We start from the raw sequence: 14,452 nt of genomic DNA, 5'->3' as shown, positions 1-14,452 counted from the left end.
GACGTGCTCCATAGGAGTGCATCTCCTGTGTCCCAGGTGTGAGTTGTGCCCAGTCTGTTCTGTGTTGAGCATTGTGGGATGGAGTGAGTGAGGACCAGGAGCGTGTTCTAAATTAGCTGATGCCATGCAACACTGCAAATTAACTGTGGCAAACACTTAACTGTGCCTGCCTGCCGACCAGGCTGGGCCTTGATAAACAGACAGATCAAGGTTACGCGATAGCCCAACAGTGGTCGATTGTTACCAGGGGATGGCGCAGTATTTTCTGTGCTCACAAGGAGGAGGGGTAACTTCCTTCCTGGTTCTGAGGTCTTTACACAAGGCCCCGGCATGATGAGAAGCGCCGCTGTGTACAGAGACAGCAGTAAATTCCAGGGGGAGATGGGAGATGGGCCTGTCTGCCTGCCGCTTCAGTAACACAGACCGTTTAGGGGAGGTACAGCGTCTTAAATTACCCTTCAACTCAGGCCGTTTGCCTGGCTGACACTTGACATACAGCCATTGTTCGACATAGTCCTGGCTGAGCAGACAGGAGAACAGCATTCCCTCTGCTACACAGCAACAGCCTCTCTGAAGGCTTCACTGTTTAAGCAGAGCTGGAAAGTATGAGTGGTGAAAGAGACCCCTATACACTGTGTACTTGCCAATAATATCCATTGATTAGGTTTTATGGATAAAATAGCTGGATGAATGGGGACATGGTTCTGAGCTGAGCCTGGCAGGTCACATGGTTGGCTGAGTGGGTATGTGGGTTATCCCATCACTGGGAGCTCAGACCAGGTCCTGGTCATGAACCATTACAGCACAGGGAAAACAAACACAAAGGATGAGCTGAAGTTGGTTCTTTTTTTTCTCCCTTGATAAATAGCGTTGTTCCTGCCAAAGAAAAAAAGTTCCTGTCTCTCCTAATGGAGCCCAGTGAGAATTGCAATCCCAGTCCCAGCACAGGCCTCCGATTGTTCTTCATTGGGACGTTATTCAGTCTTACTCGACAGCTCACGCACTGACAGGCTAGCGTACACAAACTCCCTTTTGACCAAACTGTCGGCAGCCAGAGAACACAAAATGTTTTTTTTTTTTTTTTTTTAAACTGCAGTTCTGTACGTGCAGCCCCATGCTTCCTTATAGATGGAAGCTTCCATTTACTGTTGCTTTTCCCCCCCACTGCCTGCCAGTATCACAGGAACGATAATAAGACAGAGTCTAGTTTTAGAAGAACCGGTCAGTATTCTTCTGGTTGAGTCCGTAAGAGGGACTGCCGTGTGCTGTGCTTGAACATCACATGGGATAGGGCTGACTCCACACAGCACTGTTGTTTTAACAATAACTGCATTTCTGCACTACGGTCACTCTGTCTCCGGACAAACCAAAGAACTATGTTCAGTTTGAGGAATCAATCAATGTTTAAAGCTGGTTAATGGCCTTACGTAAGCCCTCGCTGTGAAATATTGGGTTGTGGTGCAACACGGTAATGTGTGATTACAATGTATAGATTTTCTCACACACGCAGGTTGCATGTCAGAGCGCTGTCCACACAGCCTGTGTGTGACCTTAGTGTGATCTGTATGGTCCTACTTTGTGTGGAGAAGAGATGTGACACACAAGCACACACTGAATTATGCAACAGGGCACCGTCAACTTCCAGCAGCCTTGGAGAGGTGACTTTGGTACAAAGAGAGAAAAAATAAAGTGCTGACGAACGTTAGCCAATTATCGGAGACGGCAAAGCTCTACAAAATTGACCACAACCTCGCACCATTGAGTCAAAGGCCGGTCAGTCCTTAGTAAGTCTGGCGATCTTCGGACACCTGTGTTAGCAACAAAAACCAGGTGTAGTGTAACCATAGAACCCTGCCCAGGACACTGACGCCAACCACTTCAGGTTACAATGCTGTTTGCAGATGAGACAAGCCATGACAGGCCAGGCCTGTGTTGTTTTTACCCTGGAAGGAAGACTTCACACCACAGGTATGGCAGCTGTTCTAAATCTTACCCCTATATGATGTTGCTAAGTACTTATGTATTTTGTCTTCAGGAACTGATGCCAGGTAACTCCAGAAGACTGAAATGGGCCATAAATGAGCCTAACATTAAGAATAACTGTTCCGTGAAACTGCGCCCATTATTCCAACAAAGACATATTGGGATTTGACAAAACAGATAATTGCCTTCTTTCCTCCCACCTAAATCATTTGCAGGCCCATTCCCAGGTTTCAAATCACATTCAACATAGCTATGAAAGCACATCACACACTGTGCCAAATGCTATCAATCCAGTCAACTGCCTCTCCAAGCGCGAGCCAGACTGCTGGCCTCATATGGAACACATCTTCTGTCAGATTACTCTGTGTGTGTGTGGGGGGGTGGGGGGTTGGGGCAGACACCACACAGGAGCCCACCACTAAACACATGGGCCTGAGGGGAGACTTCTGGGAGCTGACCACATCCTTACACAAAACTGCTCCCACACAGGGTCCTCAAACCCACCCCCAACCCACACCAGCTAGACCGCACATCTGGGCCCAACCAGAGTCAGAGCACTCGGTCACTCAACGCCACCAGGCCTCTCCTCCGCTGGCCTCCATGTACAGCCCAGCACCAGACTACTGCTAGCTAGGACGTTCCAGTTCCACTGTTTAGAATGAACCCAGCAAGTCAACCAAGGGAAAAAGAAAAACATGAGTGCAAAGGAGAAACCAACTCGTTTGAAGGGATTTTAAGTTAAGATTAACAAACATGTGAGGGGGGAGCTGTGTTTAGGGAAGCCTCAGTCACAGCGGTCATCTTTCAGACAGCCATTGTCTGCTTGGCAACAATATTATTTGCGTGGACCAGGCCCGGCCGGCCGGTTGTGTTCTACTGCCCCAGGTCTACATGGGTGTGGGTTGGGGAGGTGGGCCAAAGTGAAAGAGCTGCGGGAGACGACCCTAAAAGGCCTCCCTCAGCCCCACCACACATCAAGGTGGGGTCAGGTCCAGTCCTGGAATTAAAACACAGATAAAAAGGAGAGCCATATGAGAAGCAGCAGATGTTCCCAGTTTAACTTTTGGCGTTTCAGGCGAGGCTGCCTCAGGCACAGTATTCCCACACACACACCCTCGCAAAGAATACAAATACCAACCGGCCAATTCTACATAAGCCTTTGAGTTATTGCATCCATACTATCCTTGTCAATCATATATTACACACATACACACTGTACTTTAAGGGGCTCACCTAACTTTTACAAGACAACCCTGACTTGTCTAAAGGATCCTACAGTGCTTGCTCCTACCCGATCATTCATCCGCGACTCCCCCTCAACCCCGGCCTGTGATCTAACAGGCATTTATCAGCCACAGAGGAGCTGACCAATCCCCAGTCATCTGAGCAGGGAAGGCAGGGAGGGAGGGCTGGTTTGGTCCCCCGGGGACTACAGGGGAGAGAGGGGCTCTCATTCCAGCATTATCTCCAACCTAGCTCCCTGTCCACCCACACACGCCCCCCCATTCCCCTCTCTGACCCACCATAACCCCCCTCCCACCGGATAGTTACGCTTATCTTTCCTGCCCAAACCAAACAGAGGGCCGACTCAGCACACCCCAACCCCCCTCCAACAGTGTGACAGAACGGGGCCTTTCCTGTGTAAAGAGATTAGGCCTAGGCTTGTAGGGCCGGGGGCCATTCTCAGGTATTTCCTACATACAACAGTAAAGATGCTCACTACCCTGGGCCGGCCAAACATGATTTATACCAATCTCTACATTTATTTTATTACATTTTAGTCATTTAGTAGAGTCCAGAGTGACTTACAGTAGTGCATTCAACTCAAGATGGCTGGGTGGGACAACCACAGTCATATTAAGTACCTTTTTCCTCAAAGTAGCGATCAGCAAAATCAGAGCTAGTAAGTGTGAAAAGAGTCAAGCGCGAGTGTTAGTTTATGAAAGGTGTGTGTGGGGGGGGCAGGGACTCTGCTGTTTTCAGGGAGAAGCTGGTTTCACCATTGGAATGCTAGGACAAAGAAGAGCTTGGACTGGGCTGAGCGGGAGCTGCACTCCCATAGGGGCGGGAGGGTCAAGGTTGAGGTGTAGGGTTTGACCATAGCCTGAAGGTAGGGAGGGGCAGTTCCTCTTGCTGCTCTGTAGGTAAGCACCATGATCTTGTAGTGGATGCGAGCTTCGACTGGAAGCCAGTGGAGTGTGTTGAGGAGCTGGGTGACATGAGAACGTGGGAAGGTTGAACACCAGGCGGGCTGCAGCATTCTGGATATGTTGCAGGGGTTTGAACGCACAAGCGGGTAGCCCAGCCAACAGCGAGTTGCAGTAGTCCAGACAGGAGAGGACAAGTGCCTGGATTAGGGCCTTCACCGTTCCGTCTACTGGGATATGACGCCACGCACCATCATTCATTAACTTGAGTAGAGGCATTTCAGGGGGGCTGGCTTGATCTCATAGGGTCAAAGATGAGTCGCCAGCACTGCCGAAAGCAGCATCAAGGAGTTTGAGCAGGACAAACAGTACCATCAGACATACAAAAGAGATATGTCATACACAAAGCAGGGTTCTGAAATACAGTCATGTTGCAGTCCTAATGTAAGGGAAACAACCTGACATGCAATAGAACATTCTTCAAGAGAAAAGCCAATCAGGAAAGAGGAGGACAAAGACCGCACACAACCATGAGCACATTGACTCATTGGTTGTCATACAGAGAGAAAATGGTTCTCTGGTACACAAGCACAACAAGGCCAATGTATAGGCTACATAGTAATGTATGCACAAGGGCCATTAAACTCTAGTTTAATGAGCAAACTCCAATTGGACATCAGGAAGCCAGCAGTAAGTGCATTAGACTGGATCTGCCAGGAGGCTCTCTCTCAGCAGGTAGAAAATGAGAAGAGGAAGTCCTGCCGTCTCTAATCTCTCTCTCTCCTACTGCATTCTGTTCCTCGTCATAAGAGAAAATAGAGGTTTAATGCATCTCTACCTTTCACAGTTCTAGAGATTTAGATGTGCTTTCAAACTTTAGGTTGGTCCCAAATGTGGCCATCACTCAAACTAAATGGGAGGGCTGCCAACTGTCCCCATACAACAGTAGTCATCTGTATAATGTGGACTGGAGTATTAGATCTAGCCCTGAAGATTAAACAGATCTTTCTATATTACATTATTCTCCAGAAGTATTAAAGGGGAATCCTGTATAAGGGATTTGTATGTGATGTTCACTCAAATACGCAACGATCACCAGACACCATAAAGGAAGTAGGTGAGGCACGAGTCTTACTATCTCAGGTTTCAATTCAGACTACAAGTTCAGGCCAGAATCCTTCTAGAGCTAAGCCAACTCCCATACCAGTCTAGCCTCTTGAGACTTGTTGTTGTTGTTCATAAACATGCGTGACACTCAGTCACAGCCCTCTCAGCACAAACTCAGAGAATAGACATTCCACACACCACCCCGCCCACTGACAGACCGTACGAAACAAAAAGACACCATTCCGTAATGTGAAGGATGACCACAAACTATTTGACAGACAAAAACATTTAAAATATTTTTTTTGCAAATGGAAGGAGACATTTCCAGTAACTAAAGCACAAAGGGTGGTTGAGAGAGGTTTGAATTTCCCCTGGCTAAGCAGACTCAACACAACGTTTTTTTTTCCACATGAGGAAAGTCCTGTAACAATAAGCCCAATAGACATTGGGCCTGCAAATATCAAATTTCCTCCAGTCAGAATAAGGAGTAGGATATAATACCGGGTTGTGTGATCTCTATTGGTTTGTCAAATAGGCTACATGGGAGCTGAGAGGAGGGTGACAGACAAGTCATCAGCCCACAATGCCCGTCTGATCCTGTGAGGTCACACTGAGTGACATAGTGTCTGGCTCTGAATGACAGAAGGAACAGCCAAGCAGAGGACTGGGTGTGTTGTGTGGACCAGTAAGGAGGGGGCAAGGGCGGACTGGAGTGACTGTCAGGCCTCTGTAAGGATTAATGGGGTCTGACAAGCCAAGGCCAGGGAATAGAACATAACATTTTTGTTGAACAATCAGGAGACCCCTTCTAATCTAAGACATTTTGAATTTGGGGCGTTATCATTTAATGCAATGTGCACCAGGCACCAGCCAGAGATGCTTGGTTAGTGGTGTTTCCCTAGCGCTCATGCGATTGCAAGGTTTGCAAAAAAAATGGCCAATGGATTGATGCAAATAATCATAACAGCCTTCTGTCAGGTAGCATTTCAGGTTTTTGGGGAAGCCTTTCCATCTACCAGCAGACGGTTATCATTAGCATTATCGCTAACGGCTACACAAATTGTAGATTAGACACACGAGGGCACCACACAACGCACAGAGAAGGGAATTCCTGTGCCGTTTGAGAAACGTTACGGAAAAAATAAATAATAATCACTGATGCATTTTATTCATGTGTTATGATTAACTTGGGTAAATTCATGAACTTTCCAATAAGTTCAATACATTTAGTTGATTTTCTACTAAATGCATGCATTTATGAATATTTTTGAATTCAGTTTTAATGTCTGGATTCAAGTTTCAAATGTCACGTGCACAAGTACAGTGAAATGCCTTTCTTACAAGCTCTAAACCCAACAATGCAGTACAAACAAAATAAAAATAAAATAAGAACAGGAGAATGTAAGAAGATATATATACAGGATCAGTTCCAATACCATATTTATAATGTGCAGGGACACGAGTGATGGAGGTAGATATGTATAGGGATAAGGTGACTAGGCAACAGGATGTATGAAAAACAGAGTAGCAGCAGCATAAATTAAGATTGTGTGTGTGTGTGTGAGATCCACATCAGAATAACAGGATCAGGGAGAGGCAGAGACACAGTCACATGAAAGCACCTGTGGAAACTGCAAAGGAAAAATAAACTCACCGTCCTTACCATATCATGTGACCAATTAGCCAAAGTGCAACATTTGTTAATGGAAATGTGTTCCGCTTTGGATCACTCAACATAATTCAGCATCAGGCCCCGGAATAGATTAGACAGACCAGGAAGTGTAATAGCCAGTCTGGCCATGAGATATGGGCCATAATTCCATTTGAAGCCAGTAAGACAAGTTGTGTTCGTGATCTTTGGGCCACTTCCTAATGAACTGAGCCATTACTCTAACAGAGCTTTCTCAGCTAAATACAGTCACACACAGGCAGCAAGCCTTGAGCAGTGACATAGAACTCATTTACAGCTTCATCTCCCAGTAGAGGAGACGAAGGGCGGGATGAACAGATGTATTAAGAGAAGAGAGGAGGAGACACACGCACAGTAGGATGTATGAGGTGAGCCAGCCCAACTCTCAGCATCCCCTTCAAGTCAAATGCGGTGCGCTCCAATAGTTCAGCCAATACTAGCCGAGTCATCTTGTGAACTGTACAACACCAGAAGCAGTAATCATATATTATTACAAAGTCTCAAACTTTAAGCAGATAATAATTTGGCCCATTGAAGAGGAGCCAAGTGTTGGCCAGTATTTTATTTATTTTACCTATATTTAAAAAGGCATTTTCAATGACGGCCTAGGAACAGTGGGTGCCTTGTTCAGGGGCAGAACAAGTGTTGGTGCCTTGTTCAGGGGCAGAACGACAGATTTTGTTTTACCTTGTCAGCTGTGCTTCTACACCTGCATTGCTTGCCGTTTGGGGTTTTAGGCTGGGTTTCTGTACAGCACTTTGAGATATCAGCTGATGTACAAAGGGCTATATAAATAAATTTGATTTTGATTTGATTTGGGGGAATCGATCCTGCAACTTTTCGGTTACTAGTCCAACACTCTAACCACTAGGCTACCTGCCGCCCCAGTATGAGCCGCAACAAACAGTCAGAGGGAATGACTGATCCAAATTCACAGTCAGGATGTGCTAATCCCAGACAGCCCACTCCCAGGTCCCCACATATAACCACTCTCTGGATTATAAACTCACAAATTACAGCTGTTGGACCTGTTGGTAACCATGTCTATTCTGTGTAAAGTATAATTACAGTACACAGCGAGCACCCACACAAGGATGCTTCAGTGTGTGTGTGTGTGTAAATTTACTGAACAAAAATATTTAAAAAACGCTACAAGTGTTGGTTCCATGTTTCATGAGCTGAAATAAGGGCTCCCAGAAATGTTCCATACGCACAAAAAGCTTATTTCTCTCAAATTTTGTGCACAAATTTGTTACATCCCTGATTGTGAACATTTCTCCTTTGTCAAGATAATCCATCCACCTGACAGGTGTGGGTGTGGCATATCAAGAAGCTGATTAAACAGCATGATCATTACACAGGTCAACCTTGTGCTGGGGACAATAAAAGACCACTCTAAAATGTGCAGTTGTCACACAACAGAATGCAACAGATGTCTCAAGTTGAGGGAGTGTGCAACTGGCATGCTGACTGCAGGAATGTCCACCAGAGCTATTGTCAGAAAATGTTAATTTCTCTACCATAAATCACCAACGTCGTTTTAGAGAATTTGGCAGTAAGTCCAACCAGCCTTACAACCGCAAACCACCCCAGCCCAAGACCTCCGGTTTCTTCACCTGAAGGATCGTCTGAGACCAGGCGTCATGCAGGCAAGCAGTTTGCTGATGTCAACGTTGTGAACAGAGTGCCCCATGGTGGCAGTGGGGTTATGGTATGTGCAGGCTTAAGCTACGGATAATGAACACAATTGCATTTTTTGATGGCAATTTGAATGCACAGAGATATCGTGACGAGATCCTGAGGCCCATTGTCATTCCATTCATTGTCCACCATCACCTCATGTTTCAGCATGATAATGCACAGCCTTATGTAGCAAGGATCTGTACACAATTCCTGGAAGCTTCCATGGCCTGCATACTCACCAGGCATGTCACCCATTGAGCATGTTTGGGATGGACGTGTACGAAGGCGTGTTCCAGTTCCCACCAACTTCGCACAGCCATTGAAGAGGAGTGGGACAACAGTCCACAATCAACAGCTTGATCAACTACGCGAAGATGTGTCACTTTGCATGAGCCAAATGGTGGTGACACCAGATACTGACTGGTTTTCTGATCTACGCGCCTATTTTCTTTATGTATCTGTGACCAACAGATGCCTAACTATATTCCCAGTCATATGAAATTCATAGATTAGGGCCTAATTTGTTTATTTTAATTGACTGATTTCCTTATATGAACTGTAACTCAGTAATATGACTTGCCTAGTTAAATATAGGTTAATAAAATCTTTGAAATTGTTGCATGCTGCATTTATATTTTTGTTCAGTGTATTTCAATGCAGGGGAAAAATCTCCATGGAGATGGTAAACCTGAAATGAAAGTGTAAAGAAAATAGGTGTGACAAATCTAACAACACAATGGCTTTGATCAATTTAAATCTCAAGACTTGATGAAGCAAGACAAGGTTGAGATTGGTTGAAATTCTGCTCCTGTATTTATGGTGATAGGTCCTCAAAACTCTAAATTACATCAAATCACATTTTATTGGTCACATACACATGGTTAGCAGATGTTAATGCAAGTGTAGCGAAATGCTTGTGCTTCTAGTTCCGGCCGTGCAGTAATATCTAACAAGTAATCTAACAATTTCACAACAACTACCTTATTCATTGCTTTAAACTTGTGTGTGTATAAGAACATGTACATATAAATATATGGATGAGTGATGGCCGTGCGGCATAGACAAGATGCAGTAGATGGTATAGAGTACAGTATATACATATGAGATGAGTAATGTAGGATATGTAAACATTATATAAAGTGGCATTGTTTAAAGTGGCTAGAGTTGAGTCAGTATGTTGGCAGCAGCCACTCAATGTTAGTGATGGCTGTTTAACAGTCTGATGGCCTTGAGATAGAAGCTGTTTTTCAGTCTCTCGGTCCCTGCTTTGATGCACCTGTACTGACCTCGCCTTCTGGATGATAGTGGGGTGAACAGGCAGTGGCTCGGGTGGTTGTTGTCTGACAAACTCCAAGCGGACTGTCATGTGCCTTTTTACTGAGAAGTGGCTTACTGAGGCCCATTATCAGAAACCATTACTCCTGTGTTCCAATGGCACGTTGTGTTAGCTTATCCAAGGTTATCATTTTAAAAGGCTAATTGATCATTAGAAAGAAGAAGCCTACATAACCAACCCATTAAGTAAAATGTAACATCCATATATGGCCAGCTATGTAAACTTTAACATGGATTTATCCTGCAATAGATGCCGTTCAATTGGTAACATACATTTGTGTCTTCTTCTAATGCCTCAACCGCTACGGGATCGGTGACGAAGAGGCTGTTAAGGGGAAAGTAATCTAAAAGAACTGAATGTAATCAGATTACGTTACTGAGTTTGGGTAACACAAAAGTTACATTACCGATTACAATTTGACAGGTAACTAGTAATGGATTACATTTAGAAAGTAACCTACCCAACCCTGGCAACAAGTCACATGCTAGAGAGGGCTGCAGGACAAGAACCTCTCATGTCATACATGACCTGGAGAAATAACACCCCCCTTCTCAAGGCCACCTGACATCAGTCTTTTGCTAGTGGATGACGAAAGCAGATAAATTAACAAGGTATTTCAATTTGTCCTTGTTTAAGGCAGAACACAACAACAGCATGGTTAAAAATGAACTGGGATTAAACATTATCTATCAAAGGGTCAGCTGATCAGTTTGAATATACATTATGTTGCTCTGATCACTAACTCAGTCCTCTTTCCATTCAAAATATAACAAAAACAAGCTGTGAAACTGTGCTTTATTTTGGTTGGTAGCAGTAGCACACAAAAGAGACGGGCGCTTAATTTCTGGCCAATCCAACCCATAGTCAACATACGCAGCATTCCCCCAGGATCACAGTCTGCACACATTGCCAGTCAGAGGGCGGATATGATAAGTTCTAAAAGGTGAACTGTTCCACTGACACCAACAATCAAATCACTGGCTTCCACATGGATGGAATGGAAACCTGGATTCCGACAAAACTGTTCTGACAAACAGACCCAACCTTCTGACAGGATGCAGTGCTCCATAGGGCTTTGATTTGGGCCAGTCAAAAGTTTCCATCCACCCTCTCTCAAGCCATGCAGCTAATGAGGATCAATACGAAGTTGGTGAGGAAAATGCTGTTTGGTTGGTTTTAAAATGTAAGCCCTTAAGACTGCTGGTACTGTATTTTGGCCCTACTCCAAAGGATAGAGACTTGGTCAGCAGTTACAACTAGTTGAATATCTTATAGCATTTATCAAGACTATTAAGGAGAGAGGGGCAAAAAGGAAGTGAATTCCACAGGAGATAGAGGAAAGAGATACACTGACCCATCTGCTTTACAATAACCAGCCATGGGGTCATGCTATAAAACCATGTCATTAACATCTTTGCAAGAAATGTATACTTTTTTGGCTTAAGGAGCGTTTGTCACGCATGGGCTAAAAATGACATAATAGCCTTGATGCAGAATGTTATTATGTTAATGACATCCAACAATCTCTGACATTTTGTTGGCAAGTTCATAAGCAATGGAGGAAATACAAAATTGACATAGGGTTGTGGGTGTGGAGAGCAATGACTAGAGTGGGGAGGGGGGTGTGTGTTACATGTGAGACATGTTAACCAAACCATCACAAAAGCAAATTCTCTTAAGCAATGTAAATACTAGCAGGGGAATACTGACTCAGGACTACAGGAACACAGCAGCAACAGTTAGGCCTAGCTGACAGTGAAGCGGTCCTTCTGTCCAAAGCTAATTAATCGGATCAAAGGGGACCCCCATCACCCCCAATGCTTTGACAACTTGGAGGTGAGGGGTGGGGGTAGCTGGCTTCTGCCTGCGCGCCAAAAAACACTTTACTACATGTAGCAAACTGTACACACACAGTCCAACAAATATTAACTAGATCTGAAACCCATCAGACAAAAACAACAACTACGTGCGTGTTGGATGCAATAAATATAAACACGACAGGAGACGCAAGAACACGACTCATTTTAGTAGCTAGTTTGATTAGAAAAGAGAGATAACTAGCTAGCCAGCCATCTGGATATATTGAGACACCCAGCAACAGGTTAAACACTTAACATTGTCTTAGCAAACACTTATTTTATATAGTAGACCATACAGTAATGTTTATTGACACCAACTAGCTACCTTACCACCTAGTGACATAGCTACATGATGAGTGGCAAAGAACATGGCTTTAATGAGTAATGTTATGTTCCTATAGTCCATTACTGGGCTAGTCATCATCCCAACTCAACACTCTCGATAACGTTAGAATGATAGCTAAGCTAGCTAGCTAGCTAGCTAACGACGTCGGTGTTTTACTTTGCTGCTATCCATAATCATGGTGCTGAAATACAAAGTGGCCAAACGACAATCTAGCGATATGAGCTAACTACTGTTAGCTAATGTGTGCTTCACTTGTTTACAATGTGAACGTATAAATTTTTTTAAAACCAACACAAGAAATGCAATAGAATTTTTTGTCTATCTGTAAATAGCGAGATTTGGAGTCGTGATTTTCCAGGTAACCGTCCACGTTGGATTGCATCTGTGTGTGTTTAGATGCTAGCTAGCTTGGTAGCGAATAGTCAAGTGTGACTGCAAGTTTACAATCTATTGCATAAATTACTGTATTCACCTCGTCCGCCATTGCATGCACTTGCTACAGCTATAAACCGGAGCGTGCTGCTGGTGAGCAAGAAAACAGCCTCGAGCTGTCTTTCTAGCTAGCTCTCAAACATTACGTTAGCTAGCGCCAATGATCTGGTTGTCAGGTTGGTTAACTCAGTAGCTAGTTTGATTTGCGATTAAGGTGTGGATAATTAGTTTTTCGAGTTTGAGACAGTTTTGTGGTCATTTGACAATTTCAACAGTACTATACAGGTATTTGTTAACAAATGTGTTTGGTTGACAGTTTTTCATAATTCATTATCAGACAAGAGAATCCGCACGCGTATCCCCCGGTCTTCTTTCCACTTGGGAATGATTGCCTCTCTCCCGACGGGTGCGGCCTGTGCTCAGGGAAGGTCCACGGACTCACCTCGGTGGGTTGGCTGATCTCGAACAGGTCAAGCCGGTTGGCGTTCCAGTGGTTAATGATGTCGGCTAGTTTCCGCCGCTCCTCCTCCCTGGTCCCCGACATTCTGAATCCCGAATGATACTCTCTACTGAAGAAAAATCCCCTTACAGCGATAAAAAAAAAAAAGCCTCTGATCCGATAACTTCACGAAAGAAATGCACCCAGGATCTGGGCTCTATACCGTTCGAGTGTTTCGCTGTCACCGGTAGCTGTACCTCTTGCGGACCGCTCCTGCTGTTTCCGCGTTCTCCTCTCTCGCTTACCGCACTCGGTTCTCTCTCCCCGGGAAGCAAATAGGACTATTTCAGCGCGCGTTCACGCCCTTACAATTTGCCTTGCACGAGCACAACAGTGATGTGTGCCTTCCCCTGCGTTAACTAGTTCGACTCCAGTACAGTTTCCAGTCAATACAATACATATATAAACATTTCAATTGTCAATTGGGTGACCATGAGAATGGTCAATGAAACTTTGTAAATTTACAGACAGGTCATTGTATTTTACTGTAATTTAATGACTACTGAATATTTTCAGGAAAATATTACGTATTTGTGTAAATTGTCATCTAATTCTATGTAATCTAATATGACAGTTGGCCTATGTGTTTTATCAAGTAAACAAGCATTGAAGGGAACCCTGTCTCCCTCCTTGTCCCCTAAACAGATCTGAGTCAGCAGGTTGAACAATATGGTTGAATGTCACACTGGCTACCATGGTAATGCCATCATCCTGTGATCACACCCACTGAGACAGAGGTTTGTTTTGGATCTAAGAAACATACAGTTACATGACATAGGCCTACCATGTGATTGAAGGTTCAAATGGTGATAGCCTCCTAATTGATACTCATTTATTGCTACAACAACATTTTGATTCTGAAGTAAGTTTGGCACAATGATCAAGACTAAAAGCGTTGGAACAACAACCTCTTGCTTTAGTGTGTGCTGTAATTGTCAGACAGGATAATGTCATGTTGTATGGGATCATAAAAATTGGGATGAACAGAGCTTTGGCTCATGTGGCTCTGTCTGTGTGGCCTATCCGGCGTAGCTTTCGCTCCTGTGCTCATGCGAAAGTGGAAGGGCCATGGGGCGTGCACAGTCAGACAGCATCACGTTAGACCTGACGAGCCCAGCTGTGCAGTCCTGGGCAGCAGTCAAGTCAATGAGGCAGGGAGGGCTACTGTGGCCACTGACGCAATATGAGTTCATTTACATCATTACATTGCGTCAGTACTGGGCTGCCTGCGTGCTAAGGCTATATGGGCACACATGGCTGGGCACGATACGGCTAAGTAGAGTCTATACCATCCTACAGAGCACCAAGACAAAGCATTTTTATACCAGGGCCAGGGGATAGAGTCGAAATCAGAGGATAAATGGATGTTT

General features: G+C 44.6%; 1 protein-coding gene across 9 annotated transcripts in view; it reads right to left on the bottom strand.

Moving 5' to 3' along the window:
• The window catches only part of LOC120024176 (afadin-like), a 117,878-nt gene extending 104,537 nt beyond the window's left edge, over window positions 1–13,341 (bottom strand). For all 9 annotated transcript variants that reach the window (XM_038968349.1, XM_038968353.1, XM_038968355.1 and 6 more), the window contains exon 1: window positions 13,026–13,341. In XM_038968349.1, coding sequence (XP_038824277.1) covers window positions 13,026–13,127 — 102 coding nt within the window. In that variant the 5' untranslated portion in view covers window positions 13,128–13,341. The remainder of the gene's footprint in view (window positions 1–13,025) is intronic.
• Window positions 13,342–14,452: the final 1,111 nt, after the last annotated feature.

The sequence above is a fragment of the Salvelinus namaycush genome, chromosome 29, assembly GCF_016432855.1.
Source record: "Salvelinus namaycush isolate Seneca chromosome 29, SaNama_1.0, whole genome shotgun sequence".
NCBI classification, from domain to species: Eukaryota; Metazoa; Chordata; class Actinopteri; order Salmoniformes; family Salmonidae; genus Salvelinus; species Salvelinus namaycush.
This window is presented reverse-complemented; position numbering and strand designations above follow the sequence as displayed.